Source organism: Coregonus clupeaformis, chromosome 17, assembly GCF_020615455.1.
Source record: "Coregonus clupeaformis isolate EN_2021a chromosome 17, ASM2061545v1, whole genome shotgun sequence".
NCBI lineage: Eukaryota > Metazoa > Chordata > Actinopteri > Salmoniformes > Salmonidae > Coregonus > Coregonus clupeaformis.
In genome coordinates this window covers 6,885,586-6,913,060 of record NC_059208.1, presented here as the reverse complement: position 1 = coordinate 6,913,060, position 27,475 = coordinate 6,885,586, and the positions used below count along the sequence as shown (strand labels likewise).

At 41.1% G+C, this 27,475-nt stretch overlaps 1 protein-coding gene across 2 annotated transcripts in view; it reads right to left on the bottom strand.

Moving 5' to 3' along the window:
* Positions 1-24,790, bottom strand: part of LOC121586528 (transmembrane protein 222) — a 29,469-nt gene extending 4,679 nt beyond the window's left edge. Inside the window, exons 1-6 of one of the 2 annotated variants that reach the window (XM_041903279.2) lie at positions 24,607-24,790; positions 16,572-16,656; positions 11,393-11,424; positions 10,374-10,470; positions 7,503-7,633; positions 6,458-6,557 (exon numbers count right to left, since the gene is read on the bottom strand). In XM_041903279.2, coding sequence (XP_041759213.1) covers positions 6,470-6,557; positions 7,503-7,633; positions 10,374-10,470; positions 11,393-11,424; positions 16,572-16,656; positions 24,607-24,722 — 549 coding nt within the window. In that variant the 5' untranslated portion in view covers positions 24,723-24,790 and the 3' untranslated portion in view covers positions 6,458-6,469. Of the gene's footprint in view, positions 1-6,406; positions 6,558-7,502; positions 7,634-10,373; positions 10,471-11,392; positions 11,425-16,571; positions 16,657-24,606 lie in introns of those variants that run through there. The other variant, XM_041903278.1, reaches the window with a different exon arrangement.
* Positions 24,791-27,475: the final 2,685 nt, after the last annotated feature.

The following is a 27,475-nucleotide window of genomic DNA, read 5'->3' as shown; positions in this document are numbered from 1 at the left end:
TTTAGCAGACGCTCTTATCCAGAGCGACTTACAGGAGCAATTAGGGTTAAGTGCCTTGCTCAAGGGCACATTTACGTCATTTAGCAGACGCTCTTATCCAGAGCGACTCACAAATTGGTGCATTCACCCTATAGCCAGTGGGATAACCACTTTACAAATTTTTTTTTGGGGGGGTAGAAGGATTACTTTATCCTATCCCAGGTATTCCTTAAAGAGGTGGGGTTTCAAATGTCTCCGGAAGGTGGTGAGTGACTCCGCTGTCCTGGCGTCGTGAGGGAGCTTGTTCCACCATTGGGGTGCCAGAGCAGCGAACAGTTTTGACTGGGCTGAGCGGGAACTATGCTTCCGCAGAGGAAGGGGAGCCAGCAGGCCAGAGGTGGATGAACGCAATGCCCTCGTTTGGGTGTAGGGACTGATCAGAGCCCGAAGGTACAGAGGTGCCGTTCCCCTCACTGCTCCATAGGCAAGCACCATGGTCTTGTAACGGATGCGAGCTTCAACTGGAAGCCAGTGGAGTGTGCGGAGGAGGGGGGGGCCTTTCTGCCATCCCACTTTAACAAGAAGGTGCAATTGCTGCCCACAATTCTGGGGCGTTCCTGCATATGGGCATTCCCCTCCACTCATACAGGAGTAATACAGGCCTAGTGCACTAATTTGGTGGGGAAATAAAAACATTCAAAAAATACATATAGTTATATTAATTATTTTTAAATTGTGATTTATCAGGGGGTGCTTCAGCACCCTCAGCACCCCTACTTCCTGTGGCTATGTAGGTGTCTTTAATTCATTAATGCACAATCATGTTGGATGCCAGCCATGATAAAACCCCACAGAAGAAGGGGTGGGGGTGACAACAGTAGCTAGCTAGCCCCAGTAGACAGTGTCCTTCAACCCCACCTGATGGTCACTGTTTTCCTGCAGTTCTGTTAACAATGCCGAGGGCAGGTGTTCGGCAGGCGGGAGCGAAGGACACTGTGTGCTAGCTTAGCCAGCTTGTCCTAAGGAGGACTCGCTAACTATCAAGCTAGCTAGCACACGGTGTCGCTTACTATCAAGCTAGCTAGGACACGGTGTCGCTTACTATCAAGCTAGCTAGCACACAGTGTCGCTTACTATCAAGCTAGTTGGTTCAGTGTCTTCTTAGATTTCAAACATGGAGCTATTTTTGCAACCTATGACTTCAAATGATTAGTTTATTAGGCTATAGCTCACACAATCCTAATATTAGGTTATTATCGAATAATTATTAAATAAGTCATTATCTTCACGCTATTCGATAGACAGGTAGGCTAAAGATTCTACCCCTATGTTATAATAACTGGAAGCTCAAAATGGCCAGAATTAGGCATATATACTAAGATGATGAAGAACTGACACATTCCCAGATCCTTGTGGCATGACACTTGATTTGAACTATTGTGGGGGATTGAATAAGCACTCATGGGGTCCACATCAACAACGTTTAAAAGTTAAAATTCTTAATTAATTATATATTTTGAGCCATCAAGTTGAATACATCTCAATACTCGCCAAAGTCATTGACATTATAACAATGAAGAACACAGGCTATGTGTATAACTTTTTTATATTCCACAAGCGAAAAGTTAATGTATCCAAATCAATAAAGATGGATGCACATTCAATAATTTGTAGATCAAAAGCTGTGCTACAGAAAATGCAGATAGAACGGTGTCAGGTAGACATGCCCTCCTCTCTCACTCTGTGATATTAGATCAACAATGCTTTTTAGAGGGAGGGGGAGCGGAGCCTCTAATGTCTGCCCACTCCTCCTCCCACAATGCTCTCTACAGAAAAAGAGAGAAAGAGCATCGAGGGTGTTTGCAGAATGATGACAAATGGCAATTGAATCCGAGGTTGTTCTTTTGATAGCCAAGTGTTAACTCTGAAAGATGCTACCAATGGTTGAAATTGAGCGTTTATTTTTGCAATTAGCCTTTTCTCCTTGACACAAGTTGGGCTAACTATAATTTTGAGCACATGTAGTAATACGCCTATGCTGTATGAGTAGACATAAGTAATATGATGTGATCTAATAGTAGCCTAATGTATGCACTATTTCTTCAGAAATGCTTCACAACAAATAGTTTACAATAATACATGTCTTTATTGGTATCATAGTTACATGTCATTTAAATACATTCATAGTTCACTCAGTCACTTACAGATTCGTTCATGGGAAAACGGAACTCCTAATATTCCGCAGCATAGTGACATTTCAAGGGATTAAAATAACAAAAGAAGGATATTGGTGTAAAGTTTAAAACTTTATATGATTATTGGCCTTCAGTCATAATAGCATCACAACTGTCTTTTGTTAGCAGACAATGTGTGAAACCACAAGTGTCCATCCATATTCCACCACCCAGCTCCTGGTTACAACCAGGGGGAAAGAACATCTAATATGAATTCAACTCCTCTGAAGAGTGTTACTGATTCTAGAATAGATTCTTGAACAGAAAATAATTTGAAAACAAAACAGTGAACTTAAAATAGGAGGGGTTCCATTGCACACAAAAACATGCATTCGTCTCCTCTGTTTTCCGTTAAAGGAAAGGAGCAAGGTTTCCGAATGGAATCAAGGCCACAATTTATATCCAATCTTGCTTCTAAATTTAAAAAAGACCAGTGCTTCAGTCAACCTCTAGAGTTATGAGAATGATAATCTATCATAGACATTGTCCAAGGATGCTAATACCCCCCAAAAAGGCCACCTAGCCTGGTCCCAGATCTGTCTGTTCTGGATAGACAACTACTATGGCCAATGGCATGCCAGCACAAATAGATCTGGGACCAGGCTAGATAGAGCCCATCTTCCAGAATTAAATCAATTCCACTTAAAGATGCACTCCAGGATCTTAAGCACAACAAATGAATAACATATAGTACAAATTGAATTTGTATCATATGACGTCATCCATTTCGTATATGTTACGTTTTTTTTAAAGGACGTAACATATCGTACAAAATGGATGATGTAGTACACAACTTGATGACGTAGTGCACAAAAAAAACTGGGCCACTTTTGGCTCTTGAGCACCATTTTCAAAACGACTGGCTAAAATTATACAAAAGTTTGAGAGTGCATCTTTAACTACAAGCCCCACTGTTTGTTCACATTAAGCAGAGCTATTCTCCTGCATCTCAGATGATGCTCATCACTCACCGACAATATCAGTCACCTTCTGCTGTTTAGTTTTAATCTACCTTTCTATTATATGGCACCTCCTACACTCATAGAAAAAAATAGCTATCTACTGTAGAACCTAAAAGTGTTCTTCAGCTGTCCCCATAAGATAACCCTTTGAAGAACCCTTTTTGGTTCCAGGTAGAATCCTGTTGGTAAAATGTAAATGTAAAATGTCCCAGGTAGAACCCCTTTGAGTTCCATGTAGGTCCCTTTCCACAGAGGGTTCTCCCTGGAACCAAAAAGGGTTCTCCTATGGGGACAGCTGAAGAACCCTTTTGGAACAATTTTTTTCTAAGAGTGTAGACAATTCATATCAAGACTGGGAAACTGGGTCAACTGTGGATCATTTAAAGGTCTATTACAGTCTAGTGTATTATATACTGTACCTATACCATACATACAATCATGGACAATTTACATCATTTTAGAAAACCATTTGTGGTAATAAGTGGATATAAATGTATTGTTATTGGCAGTCATCTGCTATGATATGCAGTTATCAGCAATTCCCCAAAAAGCCACAGGATTCAAGAAAATAGTTTTATGTCCACAAAGACATGCAGCCAGCACATGCACAACCGCCCCTCATGCATCCACACACCCACCGCTTCCATTGACATACACACTCACTCATGCATTCAGGCACAAATTTGCTTAATTGCAGAACAGTGATGAGCTTTGATATAATATTGTATCCTATGGTATTGCATGTAGAAAAATAAAGAGAATTAAGGAGGATAGTTAGTTCATTTACAATATAAATTAAAACAGGAAATTAAATATTTGAGATTATACAATCTTACTTAAGACAATTTCACTTGGTCTAATATTTACACATGAACATGAAAGGAAAAGAAAGATGAGAAAGAAGCCATAGTACCTCTAGGCATAGATACACCAAAGGAATGTAAAAACCCTGGAAAGAATTGGCATCTTGGCATAAAATCGCCAACAGCTACAGAAGTAGAGTAAAACTGCCTTGACTGTGAATGTCATGGAAAACAAAGAAGGATCTTTAAAAACCTCCTATACAAATATATCATTTTTTTGTACATACAATTTGGGGTTATTGCAGTAGTAGATCAACATCGATCACATTTGCTGGAATTTCAAAGAATGAAGTCCAACAAGAGAGAAAGAAGCAGGAATGTGAAAAGGGCTGCATGGAGATGCATTGACATTTCACAATGTCCTTCTAATCTCATCTGAGACAGCAGGAATGGCACTTTCTCTGGCACATGAGGAGAGGAGACTCCAGGATATTAAGCCAAAGACTTCTATGCTTTTCACACTGCCGTGCCAACCCGAACCAAGCTGTGCTGGCTCAGACGTTTTTATTTTCAGCACGGTTACACATTATGCTGGAGGTGTAACCAGGCCAGCTCAGTACATCGGTTCAGTCCAGCTCGGTAGTGCGACAAGGGTATGTGTGTGTTCAACCTGGAGGAGCCAGCAGGCTACCTGCTGCTTCTGGCAGCTCCATGGCTAAAGAGAGAAGGCTCAAGGCTCAGCGCTTTGTGGTTTCACCCCAAACAATGAGGGGATTTGAACCTGCCACCGCAGAAGGAAGCCATGGCAATGGATTTTGTGTGCCAACCATCATCTAGGATTAGCCAGTGTTTGAAAGTAGGCTACTACATACAAAATCAATATAGATGGTATGGTCTAAAAATGTAGTTTGATATAAATTGAGCCATTCATGTACATGCACGTTATCCACGAAGACCCATGATAGAAGACCATTGTTTTTCAGGAATGAACTATATGAATTCATTTCATTTTTTCAATAACCCAGGCAGAGCTAGGATTCAGAGGTACTTCTTTCTTCTAGGGCACATTTTGAGGTTGGAGTTTGAGTGTGGAAAGGATCAGAAAGCGGTGATCCCTCTCCTGTAGGGACCGGGAGAGTCTACATTTGGCACGCTCATGTCCTAGAACACAGAACACAAATGAACTCTGCAGCATTCCAGAACATCATGCATTCCATTCCCATCTGCAGGTGGAGTCCAGAGTTATGAGTCCAGGGTTCCACAGAGGTTACCATGGCCACTGTAGGAAGTATCCAAATAATCCAACACACTTAATGAGATTATCTGAAATCTATCATCTGTAATCTATAATCCCGTTTTGAAAAAAGCCACCATTAAAATGGGTCTAAACATACAAATATCAATAGAGTTCTAAGAAAAATACAAATATTTGAATAGGATGCAGATAGAAGCAGTTAAATTACACTCAGATATCACACAAGATATGAGGCATCACTTGCTTATAGCAGAGTTTTGAGCGTTATTATCCTGGATACAGTCCAATGTAGTAAATAGATACAATTAATTGAAACAACAAATCACTCTTGGTGAATCACAGGTTATTAAAAGTTGCATTAATAGGAACTGTATCAAACCAAGCGTAAAATGCCAATGCAATAATACATTCCTTGAAAGGCATTAAAGTGAAATATAATGTTTTCTGTTCCAAACATCTAGATTAAGTATGGGAAGTACTGAGTCAGTGGATCATCATCATAGTCCCATGCCATTAGATGGATGGTGGGTGTTTGTTTCAGCATGGCTGAGAGAGAAAGGCATGGATGCTGCTGTCACTGTGGGAGACAAGACTACTACCCCTGAAAGAAAGAACAACCCCTGCCCCCTTCACCGCTACCATCGCTCCTCTAGTCTACAGAACCGGCAACATCCTCATCCTCCACATTCCTAGGTAATGGATGGTTACTTGGTCTATACCCCCATAGTAGGCCTTCATTGAAAATCAAAACATTTGAAAATTGCATAAAAATTCATGGAGTTGGGATGTTTGTGGGGGGCATTAAAACATTTATAAGTAAGCTACCGTCCATCAAGAACAATTACTCTCAACCCCAAAATAAACAAGAAACAAAAATTGCCATCCAAATGTATTCCTTCAGTAGGGGCACGCCACCAGTGAAAGCCAGGTTGTCTGGTCCTAGAAACAAACAGGCTTTGTGTTTAGTTGAGTGAAGGATGTTTTGGCCTTCATTCTCCTCTCATTGGTTGGTTTATTGCATGTCTTTTTTCCTCTCTGTCCTCACAATCAGAGTAGAGTAGGTGTAGTGTGACACCTCCCACCTCAACAGTCACTTCCAACCTGCAGGGGGTTCCCATTCCCTCCCTTACTCCCTCCCTGTTTGCCCCCCTCCTGCAGGGAGTCCATCCCCCTTCCCCCTCTGCTCTGGGCCCCCTGGCAACCCTGTAAACTGTGTCCTCCCACCTGGTTGGCTGGTCATTGCAGGTTAATTATCAGAGCCACAGTCAGGATGATACCCATCAACATGAGGAAGGGAAGCCAGGTCTTCAGGAACCCTGCACAGCTGGAAAGGGGAGACAGAGATGGAGGGGAAGAGAGAGGGGAGATGGACAGAGAGGGGGACGGAGAGAGAGAGAGAAAGAGGGGGGAGGGTAAAGAGAGTGGGCGATACAGATGGGGAGCAGAGAGAGCAGGAGGGAGAGCGCGAGAGAGAGGCATTGGCTTTCTGGAACAACAACAATAACACAAGACGTAAGCATCCATATGAGGTCTGAGGAGTGACTGAATGAAAATCAAATTCTTCACCTAATTTCCCCCATAGTCTTGACAGCACACACCTGAGATTGCACGCACGTAGTCAATTACACAGAGGCTCAAGTGGTTGCCATGACAACCTCTTAAGATCCAGCCAGGCCAGGGTCATGTGACGTGTCTGTCCAACCAACCAACCCACTCACATAGCTACGCTCCAATGTCCATACTAGGATAAGTACCACTCAGATTGCGTGCATACATGGGTTCACTCTAGGTAGTATGCTAGTGGGGAGACTCCTGCCCGCTACCACTCTCACATGAGGGGGCATGGGGACGAGCTGTCACATTCCTTCAACCACAACATCAGACTCAATCCTAATATCTCCACAGAATCATCAGGAGGCCCTCTGTCTGTCTGTCTGTCTGTCCCTCAGAGTGCTCCAGGATTCTCTGTATTCAGAGGAAATTCAATGACATATATATCAGCCCCTGGGACCCAGAGAGTACAGAGCGTACACACATGCAATATCCAGCCCTACCTCACATGGCCTTGTGGAGCATAAGTAAGATACAGTTCTGCCTCTAAAAAAGTTGTCACAGTGTGGTGAATCTTAACAACATCAATGCAAATGCAGTCTGGAGGAGTTTCTTTTGACCTTAACCATTTCTGCAGCTTTATCTCAGTACCTGACATGGTTGTCATAGCTGAAGGAGAGCAGCCCGAAAGAGAGACAGACAGTCAGTATTTCAGTACCTGACGTGTTTTCCGTGGACTAGGGAGAGCAGACAGAGGTTGATCATGTTCCACGAGGTCTTGTTCTCGTAGCGCATCAGGTTTAGAGCCATGGCCACATGGGAGTGACAGTTGTCACAGCAGAGGTTGTGCTAAGGAGAGAGAGGTACAATCAACGTTTGTATGGTGCAGCACCCTTGTAACAGTTTAGGGCAGGGGTGTCAAACTCATTTTAGCTCAGGGGCCACATGGAGGAAAATCTATTCCCAAGTGGGCCGGACCGGAAAAATCATGGTATATATAACTTAAAAACAACAACTTCAGATTGTTTTCTTTGTTTTAATACGATCAACATACAACATAAAGCTGGAGCCTGAGGGCAGTGTGTCCAAAATAGTACAAGCACAACATCACTATTAAGCACATCAACATAAAAACATATAAACATAAAGCTGGAGCCTGAGGACAGTGTCCAATAGCACAACATCACTATTAATCATAAAACACCTCAAGTTATTTGAAAGTTCTGAGGACAAAGAACACACAATGCCTCAGTGACTCACAGAAGTATATCACAGATCACAGAACTATATCAGGGTGTCATTTCTCAGGCAGAAATGTAGATAAAAATAATGAAATCCTGTTCCCCAAACAAGTGCAAGAACCACAGAGTCAAGAATAGGTTAAATATACAAATAAAATAAAATCAATTAAAAACAATAGCACATCAACATAAAAACATATAAACATAAATCTGAAAGCGTTGCTCAAACTCCCGTAACAGTCCCGTTATTTTATCTTTGAACCGCTTCATGTCTGCCACATGTTGGGTCGCGCACACATTTTTCAGACAGGGGAAGTGAGCTGCATCACCACCGGCAAGTTGCGTCTCCCACAATGACAGCTTCAACTTGAAAGAACGTATGCTGTCATAATACTGCGTGACAACTTTGTTGCGCCCTTGCAGCTGTTTGTTCAAGTTATTCAGGTGCTCTGTAACATCCAACATAAATGCAAGGTCCTGCATCCATTCTGCGGAATGAAATTCTAACACTGGTTTGCCCTTTTCTTCCATGAACTGTTCAATTTCTTCTCGTAAATCAAAGAAACGCCTCAGCACAGCACCTCGGCTTAACCATCTTACCTCAGTGTGGTATGGCAGGCCATAGATGTGGTCTTTCTCTCTGAGAAGGCTGTCAAACTGACGGTGATTCAGGCTTCTGGATCGGATGAAATTAACAGTTTGGATGACCACCTTCATGACGTTATCCATCTTTAATGACTTGCAACACAAAGCCTCCTGGTGCAAAATACAGTGAAAAGTCAAAAAATCACGTCCTCCATTTGCAGATTGCACTTTCTCTCTGAACTTTGTCACAACGCCTGCTTTTTTCCCGATCATTGAGGGCGCACCATCTGTAGCCAGGCTGACAGCGCGGGACCAGTCCACTCCGACCCTGTCCAGCGCGCCGACGAGTGCGGTAAAAATATCAGCAGCTGTCGTTGTATCTGTCATCGGCACCAACTCCACGAACTCCTCGGTGACGGTCAATGTGTCATCAACTCCGCGGATGAAAATGGCCAGTTGTGCAACATCTGTAATGTCCGTGCTTTCAACAATTGCAACCGAAAACGCAATAAATGACTTTACTTTTTGCTTCAACTGGCTGTCCAAATCCACTGAAAGATCGGAAATCCTGTCTGCAACTGTGTTTCTTGTCAGGCTGATATTTGCAAAAGCCTGCCGCTTTTCAGGGCACACAATCTCCGCTGCCTTCATCATGCATGTTTTTACAAATTCATCCTCACTAAATGGTTTTGAAGCCACTGCGATTTCATTAGCAATGAGGTAGCTAGCTTTCACTGCAGCGTCACTGATGTCTCGGCTGTGAGTAAACACAGACTGCTGTTTCTTCAGACCCGCCAACAGTTCATTCACCTTCTCTCATCTCAGCTGTCCTTGAAAGTTGTCATATTTGTCGGCATGAAGACTCACATAGTGGCGACGAAGGTTATATTCTTTCAGCACTGCAACATGCTCTGAACACACCAAACATACAGCTTTCCCATTCAATTCAGTGAATAAATAGGATGACAATTTTTCTTGGAACACTCTGCACTCTGCGTCCACTTTTCTATTTTTTGACAGAGACATATTGGGGCAATGAGGGTGCCAAAGCACATAATGTTAAAAGTAGAAGCCGTAATAAATATCGCGGGCAAAACAAAGTAGCTCATTGGCTGCACGTGCTTGACCTACTTGCTCTGCCCCGGTATAAATAGTTTGCTTGCTTAACACAATTGCTATTGCGCCATCCAGTGGACGCAATTGGAACAGCAGTTTATTTTATTGAAAAATTGCAGCGCATTTTTATACTTTACAAAATTATTAATATATATATATATATATTTTTTTTTTTATCATCTCGCGGGCCGGATTAAACCCGTTTGCGGGCCTGATCCGGCCCGCGGGCCGGACGTTTGACACCCCTGGTTTAGGGGTTCAGTACCTTGCTCAAAGGCACAACGGCAAGAGATAGCATCTATGGTACACTATATATACAAAAGTATGTGGACAACCCTTCAAATTAGTTGATTTGGCTACTTCAACCACACCCGCTGCTGACAGGTGTTTAAAATCGAGCACACAGTGCAGCAATGTTCCAACATCTAGTGGAAAGCCTTCCCAGAAGAGTGGAGGCTGTTATAGCAGCAAAGGGGGGTCCACCTCCATATTAATGCCCATGATTTTGGAATGAGATGTTCAGCAAGCAGGTGTCCACATGCCTTTGGTCATGTAGTGTACCTAGAATCCCAATTGAACCCCCCGGTCAGAATTTGGATTCAAACCGATGACCTGCCAGTTGGAACCTTCCGCCCACAATTCCTTACCATTCTGTTTTTATACTCCTCTGAGGCGTCTTGCACTGCTGTGTCCCAGGCGTTGGAGCCACTAGCATACACCTTGGCTACGTCCAGCATCCAGTACCTTCAAATACACAGAGAATCTATCAGAAACTAAAGCAACTACTACTCTGTAGCCTGGTTGGTCCCAGATCGGTTTGTGCTGTCTTGAGTTGGGTATACAGCACAAATAGATCTGGGACCAAGCTAACTGCTCTGCACCAATATTCTCTCCCAGAATTGAATTTAAATAATAAATAATGCACAAGTGCTTTAATTCAAGATACAGTGGGGTCCGAAATTATTCACACCCTTGATAAAGACGAGCAATAATGACTGTATAAAATAAATAATTAAAATACAAATGTACATTGTATGCTCAAATTTTTTTAAATTTATATTATTTTGTACCAATACAATTGCTCAGAGAAATAAATGTTGTTTAACAAGTAATACATTTTTTTCACACAAAAAAAGGTAGGGGTCAAAATGATTGACACCCCTAAATATTCTTATAAATAAAGTAGTAAAAAGTTTAGAATGAATGATGTCCTGAATGAATCATGAATAACGATGATGAGTGAGCAAGTTATAGAGGGTCAAAGATCATAACCCCAAGACATGCTAACCTCTCACCATTACCAATAACATGTTTTGGGGTGTGTGATCTTTGACCCTCTGTAACTTGCTCACTCATCATTATTCACGATTAATTCAGGATTAACCCCTACCTTTATGAGAATTTTTTTTTAACTTGTTAAACAAAATCTCTTTCTCTGAGCAATTGTACAAGCATAAAATAGTAGAATTTCACAGAATTCTTTATTTTATACAGTCATTATTGCTCATCTTTATCAAGGGTGTCAATCATTTAGGACCCCACTGTATGTTGAGAAAAGATGCTGAGGTTTTAATATCCCTCTACTGATTTTACCTTGAAGAGGACAATACATATTTCAGTCATCGGTATAAGAATAAACACACCCCAGAACATTTCATTTACTTACTTTGTTGGTCTCCCAAAGGCCATGTTGTCTTCCTGCAATAAAACACAAAGAAAAATAACATGCAATATAAAAGACAACCCAGGAGGTGCTAGCGTGGCACTGGTGTGTGTGTGTGCGAGCGCGTTAAAGCGTCAGCATGCTTCAGTTTTGTTTTAGAGTTAATTTCATGCAATTCTATTCTACATTTTGCCATGCGGCGTAGAGAAAATGTTGCAGTTTTAAAGCAAGTTAGCTGCAATTCTACACATTTTGCCATGGGGCAGAGAGATGATTTTGTAATTTTACATAACTAATTTGCAACATTTTACTCATTTTGCCATGGGGTGGAGAGAAAAATGTGCAGTTTCACAGCTAATTTCCTACAATTCTACACATTTTGCCATAGGATGAAGAGAAATGTTAGCAGTTTTTAATATGATATCTGAGTGAAAGTGACTAATAAAATCAATGGGGCCCCCGGTCGTAATTCGACCATGATTACACACATAAAATGCACATACATTTATACTGACTATACACACATCCACTCACATAGAATCATCATATACGCTGCTGCTACTCTGTTTATCATATATCCTGATGCCTAGTCACCTTACCCCTATACATATCTACCTCTATCGATCCAGTATCCCTGCACATTGTAAATATGGTACTGGAACTGACCCTGTATATACTATGCTTACTTACTTTATAGTGTTCTTCTTATTTTTATATCTCGTGTGTTTTGTTCTACCTTGTTATTTTTAGTATTACAGTACATTGTTATTGATGACTGCATTGTTGGGGTTAGAGCTTGCAAGAAAGCAGTGGCGACCTGTCATTTAGGGCAGGTGGTGCAAAGCCCCACCTGTTTTGAGCACCAACTTTTTAGCAAAAAAGTTTGTTTTGCATGTTATTTTATCATTAACACGTATCACATATCAGTTTGCAAACAATGTATTTTTTTAAAAATATATCATTGAGTTAATAAAGCCGCTTTCTTGAGTAAGGCAGCTCCAAAATGCAGGTGTTTCAGTCTAGCTTTCTGTGGTGGTGGGGCAGCCAGCAGGAAAATACGGAGCGTACGGGTTGGTAATGTTCTCTAGTTGCACCGTGATTGGCTCAGTGTTCTGTCACTCATGGGGACACTACGTCACCGCAAAATATACGGGGAGAGCTTGAAAATTAAAGCCCCTTTGGGTGCTACCATAGATTTACATCAGAAGTGCCAATCCAAGAAGGCTCAAGGTCATTGGCCACAGATAAAATGTAAAATCATGTTATATCTACCGTTGCTTTGATTGGACTGATCATGTCCACATCATACTTTCAAAATCTTAGCTAGCAAGCTAGACAAGCAGTCATCATCATGAATCAAGTCGACAATCTACTGGCAAATCCTTTTCAATCATTGTTATATGAAGAGAAATTAAAGATAAAACGTATCGATGCTCATCGGCCATTGGACATAAACATTACACACATTCAACAATGAGTGGTTTGACAAGGTGCCGCTGATAGCCAGGTTGTAAGGATTCACACCATGGTGCTGAAAAGAAAACTCTGTATTGGGACAGCTTTATGTAAGACCTAACAATTTGTGGGCACCGTTTGTCACCGTTATAGTGCAATGAATGTATTGTTTAGTGCTGTGTTGTGTTGTGTTGTGGCTTTGCTGGCATGCATCCCAATTTTTGTTGGGGGGGGGGGACTTTGCCCTAACAAGATTTACATGCTAAAATCGCCACTGCAAGAAAGGCATTTCATTGTACTTGTGCATGTGACATTAAAACTTGAAACTGAAACAATTCTAACTCTCAACAGTAAATTGAGACCCTGACTGAGTTTAGTTTAGTTTTTGGAAATTGATCCATGGGCCTACCAAAGTGCCCATCCCGGAGCTAGAACAAACATTATGCTAACATTTAGAAAAGCTCATGGTGGAGAAAGTGGTGGCAGAGGGGTTTCGTCTTTAGTTCTTACAGACCAGGTTAATCCTATGGTGTATATATAGTCTTTCTTATTCAATTTAGCAATCCCAAAAAAGTGATTTTCTTTTTGGGGCCAACACAGGGTGCTAGTAGCAGTGTACTTGTAGGGGAGCTTCAGGGAGTTAACAGACCATATTTAACTTTTTATTGATCCCTGAGATGACTTCTATTTCCCTGACAAGTTCTTCCAGGAAGGCCAATGTAATAGTGAGCACACACACACACACTGCTATTTAGACTCTTCTTCTCTTGAAACCTAGTCCCCAGTCGAGTCCCAAGGCAGCGCCCGCAGTAATAAGTATGATATATACAGTGGGGAAAAAAAGTATTTAGTCAGCCACCAATTGTGCAAGTTCTCCCACTTAAAAATATGAGAGAGGCCTGTAATTTTCATCATAGGTACACGTCAACTATGACAGACAAAATGAGAAAAAAAAATCCAGAAAATCACATTGTAGGATTTTTTATGAATTTATTGGCATATGATGGTGGAAAATAAGTATTTGGTCAATAACAAAAGTTTCTCAATACTTTGTTATATACCCTTTGTTGGCAATGACACAGGTCAAACGTTTTCTGTAAGTCTTCACAAGGTTTTCACACATTGTTGCTGGTATTTTGGCCCATTCCTCCATGCAGATCTCCTCTAGAGCAGTGATGTTTTGGGGCTGTCACTGGGCAACACAGACTTTCAACTCCCTCCAAAGATTTTCTATGGGGTTGAGATCTGGAGACTGGCTAGGCCACTCCAGGACCTTGAAATGCTTCTTACGAAGCCACTCCTTCGTTGCCCGGGCGGTGTGTTTGGGATCATTGTCATGCTGAAAGACCCAGCCACGTTTCATCTTCAATGCCCTTGCTGATGGAAGGAGGGTTTCACTCAAAATCTCACGATACATGGCCCCATTCATTCTTTCCTTTACACGGATCAGTCGTCCTGGTCCCTTTGCAGAAAAACAGCCCCAAAGCATGATGTTTCCAACCCCATGCTTCACAGTAGGTATGGTGTTCTTTGGATGCAACTCAGCATTCTTTGTCCTCCAAACATGACGAGTTGAGTTTTTACCAAAAAGTTATATTTTGGTTTCATCTGACCATATGACATTCTCCCAATCCTCTTCTGGATCATCCAAATGCACTTCAGACGGGCCTGGACATGTACTGGCTTAAGCAGGGGGACACGTCTCGCACTGCAGGATTTGAGTCCCTGGCGGCGTAGTGTGTTACTGATGGTAGGCTTTGTTACTTTGGTCCCAGCTCTCTGCAGGTCATTCACTAGGTCCCCCCGTGTGGTTCTGGGATTTTTGCTCACCGTTCTTGTGATCATTTTGACCCCACGGGGTGAGATCTTGCGTGGAGCCCCAGATCGAGGGAGATTATCAGTGGTCTTGTATGTCTTCCATTTCCTAATAATTGCTCCCACAGTTGATTTCTTCAAACCAAGCTGCTTACCTATTGCATATTCAGTCTTCCCAGCCTGGTGCAGGTCTACAATTTTGTTTTTGGTGTCCTTTGACAGCTCTTTGGTCTTGGCCATTGTGGAGTTTGGAGTGTGACTGTTTGAGGTTGTGGACAGGTGTCTTTTATACTGATAACAACTTCAAACAGGTGCCATTAATACAGGTAACGAGTGGAGGACAGAGGAGCCTCTTAAAGAAGAAGTTACAGGTCTGTGAGAGCCAGAAATCTTGCTTGTTTGTAGGTGACCAAATACTTATTTTCCACCATAATTTGCAAATAAATTCATAAAAAAATCCTACAATGGGATTTTCTGGATTTTTTTCTCAATTTGTCTGTCATAGTTGACGTGTACCTATGATGAGAATTACAGGCCTCTCTCATCTTTTTAAGTGGGAGAACTTGCACAATTGGTGGCTGACTAAATACTTTTTTCCCCCACTGTATATATATATATATATATATATATATATATATATATATATATATATATATATATATATATATATATATATATATATATATCACTGCAAGGAGCAGCACTTGACATACGACTTCAATATGTGGTCCTCTGTAGCTCAATTGGTAGAGCATGGCGCTTGTAACGCCAGAGTAGTGGGTTCGATCCCCGGGACCACCCATACGTAAAAATGTATGCACACATGACTGTAAGTCGCATTGGATAAAAGCGTCTGCTAAATGGCATATTATTATTATTATTATAAGGTTCTGCTTGCAGATCTAGTAATGTAGATCTATAGTTCACTACCTCTACAGGCAGCTGAGAGGTATTTCAATGTGGTTTAAAACCAGCTCTTTGCCTGTTCACAAATCTGTTTGTGCTGTCGTGGAAACTCTTATAACAATAATTCTAACAAGTATTACAGACAAAGCTCAACATCCTGGAACAGTGAAGGCCGGTTTCCCCCCAACCAAGATTAATCTACAGGAGTAGGCTTAATCTTGGTCTGGGAAATGAGCCCTAAATCAATGCCAGTGTGTGTAGTGTTTAGGCCTATCAGGAATTCAGCCAAATGATATGTGTTGCGTCAAAAGACAGGTATTCATATTCAAGGCATTCACATTTTCAATTTATTTCAAAGATAAAACACCAGCAGGGGGCAAAAAAGTGTATGCATTGTGGAACCCATCATTAGCTTGTGTTTCCCTGGGGAACATATATACTGGTGCACCTTTGTGATAGCAGGTGGTGAAATGTTTGGTGAAAAAAGCATGTCACTGGAATTCCATCATGGAAGAGGAGACTCTCATTCATACACATTCAGCTCATTTAGGATTCTGGAGACTCAACCGGTAGGCACATGGACATTGTTGTGTAAAATTGTTGCCAGTTAGGTGTTTATTTGTGTTGAGAATTGAGACCAATTGTCTAATTTAGTATATATAGTATAATTTAGATAATGACTACATTGAGATTATATATTTAATTTGAAATGACCTTACTTGAAGTAATGTATATTTATTTTTGTGTTTTGCCTTTAAAGGTTATCAACCTAACTAACTAACTAACGAACTGGAATTAAATAAAAGAAGTCAGAAGAAAATTGAGTTTTCCCTTGCGTCCTTCAGTCCTTAAAGAGGCCTTTTTAAAGTTTGGGCAAAGAGCTGCAGTGTGAACCATACACAATTTGACAATATGGGTCAATTTTCTTCTGCCGCTTGAGAGAAAGAACAGAAAAAGAGGGTAGTAAAAAAAAACAGAAGAGGAGAGGAAGAACAGAAGTACTCACAGAGACAAAGTAGGGTCCAGCAAAGTCCCGGATGATACCAGAAGAGGTGCAGATTCCCATGTGTCCAATGAACGGTAGCAGCCATCTGCAGGGATGCAACTTTGGTTTTAGAAGTGTGGGGGACATAACCTGGCAGGGGGTCTGGGGGTCCTCCCCCACAATTTTTTTGGGGGGATCTAAAGTTAATTTCCTGCATTTCTACACAATCCAATATGACGGCCCTTCTAGCCGATGGCCCTTCTAGCCGTCTTCATTTAGAACAACAATATTGTGTTGCACCTTTAACCACTAGCCTAACAAATTAACTCTTAAAGTTAATTTGGGCCCAGCCAGCCCGAGCCGCCTGCACACCCGACCCCCACCTGTCTAGTCAATAACTCAACTCTCTCCCAACACAATTTCCTTCCCACTTTTTTTTTTTTTTCAATGGAAAAGCTTGGAAATAAAAGTACACATACACATATACATTAACACACAGTAACAGTACATCCTCCATATAATTCATAACATAGGCCTAATAATACTGTAGAGCTCTTTTTACTTGCACACAATATAGCTGGGTTGCCCCGTCCTGTCCCTAGGGGTCTACAGCCCTGCAGCACCCCAACACAATACACCCCAGTCAGCTTTAGGATCTTAGTGAAACATTATTTATTGGTTTCAGGTGTGTTAGGCCAAGACCAGAGTGACAACCCACAGGACGGCAGACCCCCAGGGCCAGGACTGAGTAGCCCAGCAACTAGGGATTGCCTAAATAGGTATCTCCCCTGACGTGGGCATGTTTTCAATACAGAATCCTTTTGTCGTACAGTATTCCATATAAGGCATCCAGACCTTATGAAAGTTGCCCAGTACACCGTTAAATCAAATCTAGGGATACATAACTTGACATTTCTGCCATCCATTGTGACATTGTTGGAGGACAACCAACCTTCCAATTAATAGCAATGCATTTCTTAGCCACTATAAATGTTTGGTTACACAGTTTCTTCTGATAACAGACTCCAGCATCAACATTTCCAAGCAAACAAAAATAAGGAGAAGGGAGAATCTGTAAACATGCTGAGATAAAATAACATACTCTTTGCCAGAAATTCAGCCAGCCTTCACAAGACCATAGCATGTGCAACTATGTTCCCTTTTGTGTTTTACACCTCCAGCAGAGGAATAACATTTCTGAGTGCATGTTATTCAGTTTCACTGGCATATAGTACATTCTATGGATGGTCTTAAACTGCAGTAATTAATGTCTGAGATTATATGAACATGACTGGGCATTCAAACATATCTGTATCCACTCATCATCATCAATAGCGTCTACCAGGTCTTCCTCACATTTTTGTTTGACATGTTTTGTGTCATCGGGAAAAGCCTCTATCAACCCTTGATACAGTTTAGACTTGAAGTTTGTCTGACTGCCTTAAAATAGTTTCAACCTTTGAAGCATCTGGGTTGTCCAGTGTTTGCTGCACAGAGAGAATAAAGTGTTGTATCTGCAAAAGTGCACCTCATCTACATCACAGACTGGGCTTTCCTGGCTGCCTGAATCTGCTGAGACCCCTGTCACCATCTGATCCTGCTCAGATGAGGTATGACAAAGAATACATTATATTAGGGCTGGGCGATATGGTCAAAATATCATATCATGGTATTCTTTTTTAAATGACGGTATGACGTAGGGATAACCCCATTTAGTCGACTGGTCGATTGTTTGGTCAATAGGCTGTTGGTCGAACAATCTTTTTTTAGTCGAGCACTGGCAGTGGACTAATCCATTGCGGAGGCTGCGGGGATGGCAAACCAGTATTACCAGTAGTACATTTACTGTTAATTCCCATAATTTATTATCTACAATGTTTGTTGGGTTACACAATCTCTGTTAATGCATTCAATATATTATTATTACAGTCTTACCGTTCTCATTGTAGGAGTGGACAGGTTGTTTGCAGAGCGCAACAACCTAGGCTACATTTGTGAGAAACAAGTTTTGGTTTATTTCGTTCCATTTACGAGTTGTCAATTTATTCATTGTCTTTTATTTGAAGCGCTCCTGTCAATCTTGAGTAAGGATATGATAATATTTCTGATTGTCTTAACTCACCATCACTGTGAAGCTTCTCAAAGTAATTTTTTCTTTGCCTCAAACTGCAAGTAAATTAAGTCTGTTTTTATATCCATTGAGAATGACAATAGTTCCTCACCATAGCTAATTCGAAAAAAAATACAGCTCTCCCTTTTGATAACCACTCAGCATGAAAGGGGAAAAAAATGTAACGCTCTGTCATAAAATAGGCCTACCTGATTACTTCTTATCCCTTGCGCAAAGAGCATACAGCTGTGTCTGTCCGGAGCTCACTGGTGCAGGAAAAGCTGAGGGCCCAGAATATACAATGTTGCAAGTTTGCTAGCACAAGCTTTGGGTCAGACCAAGTTAATAGTTGATACAATGTTTCAAGTTCCTTGCAGACGGGCCATGGGTAGCCAATGTGATTTATAAGATATTTATTTTTATCAGGATATTTTCTACCTGCGGGCTGCAATTTTTTATTTGTTGTCTTTATGTAGGGCTATTTCTACATAGGCTATTGGCAATGGAATTTACTTTCCGATTTGTATCATTTTAATTTAAGATATACTTTTTATTAACCACATGACATTGATTTTGAGATATGAAGACTTTATTATAAAAGAAATGAAACTGTTCCACAAAAATCATAACTGGCACGCAGATCAGTAGAAATGGTACGACAACTTGGCACACCAAATGGAAAAGTTTGCCTACCACTGGTGTACCCTATTACCGGCAACTTCATGAGAGTAATGGCAGAATCTGCAAAGGTCAGCAGCAGCAGGCGGAGGTTTTTTTCTTCTGGTTAGGCTATATTGATCTCTGGCTCCCTCTTTAGTGATTTGTGTGTCTTAATTTTTTATCACAGTACTTAAAGCATCAGACAAGCTCACTAGCCTACATATAGTTGATTTTATTCAAACATAGGGTGTGTCTATGAACTGTTGGAATCATGGAAATATAATGATTATTCTAATTCTATAATTAGAATATAATAGTGGGCACTTTGAATACAGTGTTGTTTGACATGACAACGAATGAAAATGCCAGGGTAGGAACCAAAGTGTTGATAAGTGTTTCCTATGGGACCCTATAATCTGTCTACATTTAATGTTTTCTCTTTGCTACATCAAGTAGCTAACATATTCATGCTTCACGTATTCCTCTGATTTAGAAGATACGGTTGCACAAACAACATGCTGATTTAGGTGCTATCAGGCTGTATAGCTAGTTACGTTTGCTCTGACTCAGTACATTTATTAGCTAGCTAGCGATTAGCATTAGCGGCTAACACGATTTAGGTCCAACTTGCTAAGAAAAGACAAACTAGCTGTTTGCAGATGTAAGAAAAACAAACTAATAGAGTAATTATAGAACGCTAGTGGATTTATATTAAGCAGCAAAGTGAAAACAGCATCATTGTCATCAACGTTGTTGCATGTGCTGCATTGACCATGCAGACCTAACGCAAATGTCTCGTGGTCGAGGAACAACAAATGTGCTCCTTGAGTGACAGTGGGCGGGGCTAGGTCTGTGTGGGAAGCGGCATGGAGAGAGAGAGCAGAGAGAGATGACTCAAGTAGCAGAGTAAACTATAAAACTGGATGTTACACACGCCGTATCACATTTAGCAAACCAAACATTCAAATACTATTATAGAAGGTAAAGTCAAAACCCAAACCGGTCCGTGCATCAATACCGGTATATCGTAAAATACGGTATACCGCCCAGCCCTACATTATATTATCCAAGAATACAATCAATGGTTCAATTATTACAATTACCATTATTCCCAGATCCCCAACTGTAGTTTTAAGCTTAAGATGCTGTCCTGTAGCCACTGTAGGTCTACCCATCAACTCAAGATGGAACTTTGTATCATTCACTGATATTGTTAATACTGCACAATTTCACCTGAGCTCCGTAGACTGGTCTTCCCTGGCTGTCTGACCCTGCTGGGACACCTGTCCTCATCTGATCCTGCTAAGGATACAAAACATTTCCATACAAACAACAGCTGTTAGATAGCGAGATGAGGTGGCTATTATTACTATCTGACAGATAGCTAGAGGTTATAGCTGAACTGGCTGTGGTAGCTAGCTAGCTAGATAATTCACTCCCCTCAGTCGAGAGGGGATGAAATATTAGCTAACGTTACATGTCAGTTACACTACTAGCTCAGCACTGGGAATAAATGCTAGTTATTTTTTTCTGTGAAGTCAAACAGCAGTTACCTTGCCAGCTACATCAGTCAACTAAATAGTAGCCAGTTTCTCCTCTGCTTGCTTTTACAACTCAGAGAAAGAGCGTAACACATACACATTGACAGCAACTGCCTCTATTCAACTCTCCCGGCTTGTAAGCCAGCCTTTCAGAAGCTTTGCCTTCACACAGCCTGTCCGCCCGTGCGGTCCTAAATCCAGCCGGCTGAACCCTCCAAACAGCCTACCGACCTCTCTGAGGCGTCCGCATGCTCCTAAAGCACACCCATGCCGCATTTTGTATCAAAGTGCAATGGTAAAACTGGGCGGGACTAAAATGCAATTTCAGACTGTGTGAAAGTTGCACCCCTGGCCATCTGAATAATAAGAATACGATTTCAATAGACATTAAAGATCAAATAATAGCCTGCCCTTGACTGTCACAATAAAATAAATAAAAATAAAACATAAATAACTAATTGTTGAGTTATTTGGGATTTACACATCAATTTATTCACTGTGGATGACTTTCAAAGCAAAGGTTATCTTCAATTCCTACATGGGATATACAGTGCCTTTAGAAAGTATTCATAGCCCTTGACTTATTCCACATTTTGTTGTGTTACAGCCTGAATTCAAAATGGATTACATCAATGTATTTTCTCAACCATCCACACACAATACCGCATAATGACAAAGTGAAAACATGTTTTAACACATTTTTGCAAATGTATTGAAAATGAAATACAGAAATATCTAATTTATATAAGTATTCACACCCCTGAATCAATACATGTTACAATCACCTTTGGCAGCAATTACAACTGTGAGTCTTTCTGGGTAAGTCTCTAAGAACTTTGCACACCTGGATTCTACAATATTTGCCCATGATTCTTTTTTTTAATTCTTCAAGCTCTGTCAAATTGGTTGTTGATCATTGCTAGACTACCATTTTCAAGTCTTGCCATAGGTTTTCAAGGAGTTTTAAGTCAAAACTGTAACTCGGCCACTCAGGAACATTAACTGTCTTCTTGGTAAGCAACTCCAGTGTAGATTTGGCCTTGTGTTTTAGGTTTTTGTCCTGCTGAAAGGTGAATTCATCTCCCAGTGTCTGGTAAAAAGCAGACCTAACCAGGTTTTCCTCTAGGATTTTGCCTGTGCTTAGCTCCATTTAGTTTATTTTTTTATCCTGAAAAACTCCCCAGTCCTTAATGATTAGAAGCATACCCATAACATGATGCAGTCTCCACTATGCTTGAAAATATGGAGAGTGGTGCCCAAAACATAACATGTTGTATTCAGGACAAAAAGTTAATTGCTTTGCCAAATTTTTTGCAGTATTACTTTAGTTGCTTGTTGCAAACAGGATGCATGTTTTGGAATATTTTTGTACTGGCTTCCTTCTTTTCACTCTGTCAATTAGGTTAGTATTGTGGAGTAACTACAATATTGTTGATCCATCCTAAGTTTTCTCCTATCACAGCCATTAAAACTCTGTCTTAAAGGTCACCATTGGCCTCCGTGAAATCCTTGAACGGTTTCCTTCCTTCCTTCCGGCAACTGAGTTAGGAAAGACGCCTGTATCTTTATAGTGACTGATTGATACACCATCCAAAGTGTAATTAATAACTTCATCATGCTCAAAGAGATATTCACTGTCTGCTTTTTTTTATCTTTACCCATCTACCAATAGGTGCCCTTCTTAGCGAGGCATTGGAAAACCTCCCTGGTTTTTGTGGATTAAAATTCAATGCTCAACTCAGCGACCATACAGATAATTGTATGTGTAGGGTACAGAGATTAGGTAGTCATTCAAAAATAATGTTAAACACTATTACTGCACACAGAGTGAGTCCATGCAACTTATTGTGACTTGTTAAGCAAATGTTTAAACCTTAACATATTTAGGCTTGCCATAACAAAGGGGTTGAATACTTATTGACTCAAGACATTTCAGCTTTTCATTTGTAGTTAATTTTAAAAACATAATTCCACTTTGACATTATGGGGTATTGTGTGTAGGCCAGTGACCAAAACATCTTCATTTAATCAATTTTAAATTCAGGCTATAACACAACAAAATGTGGAAAAAGTCAAGGGGTGTGAATACTTTCTGAAGGCACTGTAGCCTAACTGATCAAATGAACAGACAGACAGGGCAGTGTATCGTTCTCTTACGCCTCGATCACACCGACAGCGTCATTGCGTTTTGATACACCAGAAGTACATTCATTTCCAATGGAACGCTGCGTTTGCCTTGCAGCATTGCGTTGCAGTTGCAGTGCATTCTGGGTGGTGCATACGTTAGGTTTATCCAACGTATGCATCAAATTGTATGCGTAGACTTGACAGAAATAGTAGCAAAAGGTGAATGTTATCCACAAAAAATGTGGGATTACAAAATGACAAAAGTTTGACTGCAGAATTTATTCCACAGCATTGATGCATGTATGAAAAAATAAATGGGAGAAAAAACAAGAGGGAAAAAAATGTATGCACTCACTAACTAACTGTAAGTCACTCTGGATAAGAGTGTCTGCTAAATGACTATAATGTAATGTAATGCAATGACACTGTCGGTCTGATCGAGGAGTAACTGCATTGAGCTACAGCGATTGAGTTCCAAATGGCACCCTATTTCTTTATGTTGCACTAATTTTGACCAGGGCCCAAAGTAATGCACTACATAGGGAATAGGGTGCCATTTGGGACGCAAAAACAACATTCTTTGCTCATAAATCTGGCAGCCCACTAGAGCATTTCGCTGACTCATCTACATATAATTGATTTATACCAATGATACCCTTACAGTATGCATTCAAGAGATGCTCTTTTGCAATAGTGAAATGGCGCAGGAAAGAGGGGCACAACACTGAGGAGGCATCCTAGATAATGTCTGATCCAAGAGTGCAATGCAGTGGTGCCGACCTAAATACTAGGCAGAGAGAGATCTTATGTGGGGGGCGAGTGGGTTGTTGGGTAAAAAGCGGGTGCTGAGCACTGTCAGTGTGCCCCAAATACCACCCTATTCTCATTAGTGCACAAATTCTGACCAGAGCCAAAAGTAGTGCACTATAAAGGGAATAGGGTGCCATTAAGGACGCATCCTGTATCTGTCTCCTCCTTGATCCAAAATACACTCCCTACAACACAATCAGATTGAAATATAGCTAATAAAATACATTTCTGTTTTGAAACAGCCAAACCATAGAAATCAGCCCATTTTGTTTTGGTAGCCTGATAAAAACTTATAATGTGCAAAATGCCAACGACCTGTCTGTGAGGATGATGTCACTTTAAACTACTGTAACAGCTCGTGGCTTTGTTACTATGTAGCGAGTGGCCTCGCTGAAACTGATAGATTGCGTCAAGCTGCTTTGATATAACGCCAGCTGGTTGGATTAATCATTAGGATACATTGCAGCCATTTCGCTAAAGTTATTGTAACCAAGCTTGCATGTGTGCCTTTACGAAGCCAGCAAATGCTAATTAGCCCCTGGGCTACGCTGTCAAGTGTCCCTGACCGTATATGTCGAAAAAAGAAAAGCCACCGTTTAAAATTTGACAAGCTTTGTCCTCGGAACATATCGGTATTTCTAACCGACTGTATGGGCTTAAAAACAGCTGATAAGCAAACTGATAGCAACTGGTTAGCCAGCTAGCAAACGTTAGCTACCGAGCTGTCACCAATAACTAGCCCACTATGATTATGAATCACGCACAAAACACGACAAAGCAGACATGCAAGTTTACTCCGGGAACTCACGATAGTACGGGGATAGGTGTCCACACGATACAGTAGGGGTAACGACTCGTATTGGGGTTTATTCTCTCAAAGGCTATGTGGTAATTCTTCATGGTGTCGATTTCGACATCCGCCATCACCAACTGTGAAAAATGAATTTCATTCGCCCCACTTCCTGGCAACCAACTTCTCCACAGATAGAACAATGAGATTGGCCATCTAGCAATTCTGGCAAATGCCAGATGGACCATCTTTTTGTTGGGTGGGCTGGTGCAAAAAAAGGAGCCAGTGGCCTGTTTAGATATATTTTTTTTAGGATTTTTGCGCAATTTCTCTGTTGTCATAATAATATATTTGAGCATTTGCCTGATCGGTGGGCAACGGCCGCCGCACCCCACCAGATGGTCACCGCCAGGTTTCTGATAGGCTAAACTGAGGTTGCGCAAAAATGCACATTCAGAGACCCGCTCTGAATCTCTGTTGTCAGTCAGCCAAGGTCATGGATCGTAAAAGATGGAAAGGTGGTGCCGAAAAAGTTAGCGACTAAAAAAACGCTCATGAGGCCGACGCTGCTAAATGTGTGAAATGAATCAACTTATTTTCTAAAAGTTTTGGTTTTGCTGGTCCGAGTGCTGTGACTGTGTCTGTGCTGAGAAATTATACTAGGCTTAGCATCGACAGATCATCTGCTGCTGCAGAAGACAGTGCAGTTGAGGTAGGGAGAAAACAGAGAAAGACACTATGGACGTGGGTGATCATTTAGTTATTTGATTTTGAATTTTAGGACCCCTTTAGGTAACCCCAAAAAATTATATATAACAAATATTTGATTAAATATTGAATTTGGCTTTTTGGAACACAAAATGGGTTATGTATGGGTTACCTTCAGATGAGTCCCGTGACACTTGTGGGAGTAGTAGAGCAAAACAGAGAACCCCATCATGTTCGTGAGAGCCACCCCTTTCCACAGTGGGGTCATATAGCCCAAACGGTTCGGAAGCTACAGACAGAAGTTGGCACATTAGCATTATCGACTTCAGATGAGTCCAGTGACACTTATGGGCCAAACCGTTCAGACACCGCGTGCAGGAGAGAGAATGCTGAGTGCTCAGTCTCTAAAACCCAATTTTCTCTTTGTAATTATACAGAACAAAAAATGTAAACGGAACATGCAACAATTTCAAAGACTCTACTAATTTACAGTTCATATAAGGAAATCAGTCAATTGAAACAAATTCATTAGGCCCTAATCTATGGATTTCACATGACTGGAAATACAGATATGCATATGTTGGTCACAGATACAGAAAAGAAAAAGCAGGTAGAGGCGTGGATCAGAAAACCATTCAGTATCTGGTGTGACCACTATTTGCCTCATGCAGCGCAACACATCCCGAGTGGCGCAGCGGTCTAAGGCACTGCATCTCAGTGCTTGAGGCATCACTACAGACCCCCTGGTTCGATTCCAGGCTGTATCACAACCGGCCGTGATTGGGAGTCCCATAGGGCGGCGAACAATTGGCCCAGCGTCGTCCGGGTTTGGCCGGTGTAGGCCGTCATTGTAAATATGAATTTGTTCTTAACTTACTTGCCTAGTTAAATAAAGGTAAACTAGTGTTAATCAGGCTGTTGATTGTGGCCTGTGGAATATTGTTCCACTCCTCTTAAATGGCTGTGCGAAGTTGCTGGATATTGGCAGGAACTGGAACACGTTGTCGTACACGTCGATCAAGCGCATCCCAAACATGCTCAATGGGTGACATGTCTGGTGAGTATGCAGGCCATGGAAGAACTGGGACATTTTCAGCTTCCAGGAATTGTGTATTATCATGCTGAAACATGAGGTAATGGCGGCGGATGAATGGCATGACAATGGCCCTCAGGATCTCGTTACGGTATCTCTGTGCATTCAAATTCAACGTGTGCGGGTGTGCATGTGGAGTTGACTTACAAAAATAAGCAGCCTCTTCAGTGTTCAGATAGGGAGTTTTCTCCATAGGGAAAAAAATCTCTCATCTCATTTGAAACCTTTACCTTATGTCAGATCCTGCAATATGTGAGACCCTGCAACCAAATCTCATTCAATGTCCATAAACAAACCCACTCATCAATGGATTTGCTGTCTTTTGTCTCAGTTGAGATATTGATTATGTGTTGGCCAATAAACAGGCACTTGGAGCTTTTAACATTTATAAGACAGTGACTGAGGTTTTTGGCAATCACAGTGAATCAATCAGTGCAGGTATCAGACACAAAGCCCCTGTTACCCGACCCTTAGTCTTGTCCACCAGCCAGGGCTTGTTGCCAATTAACCTGGGGACGAGGTTTCCTAGCTGACACCTATAGGCATCACAAGGAAACCACCACCCCTACTGTATATATCACAACGTGAAATAGGGAAATAGACAGTACAAAGCAATCCTTAGAGACCACAGTATCATCACGGTTAGGTCCATGAAAGGTTCATTTCCTTCAGCTATTTGTTGTGTTTACACTGCAATTTAAAGAGGTCATATTGTTTAGGTTGTATAACAGCTGACATACGTTTTGTGATCATGCTGTCAATACAGACCGGCTCAATGGTTTTGAACATCATCAATAATGAGGAATATTGACTGATAAGGTCCCAAAGGTTTTGTTATGAATTTGTTTGCATGGATGGTCATTTCAGGAATATGAATATATAGAGCAATAAAGCTAGATGGCCTTGGAAGTGAAGGTTAAGGTATAGACTATTTCCATCTGAGAAGTAGATACACAATGGATGGCCATTACCTTGACTCTGACTCAAACATATTAGCTGACATTGTTGTTATTGATTGATTACCACCATAAATAAATCAGTGACATGGTTTTCAAAATAAGAAATAAGATGCCAACACATGAAAAA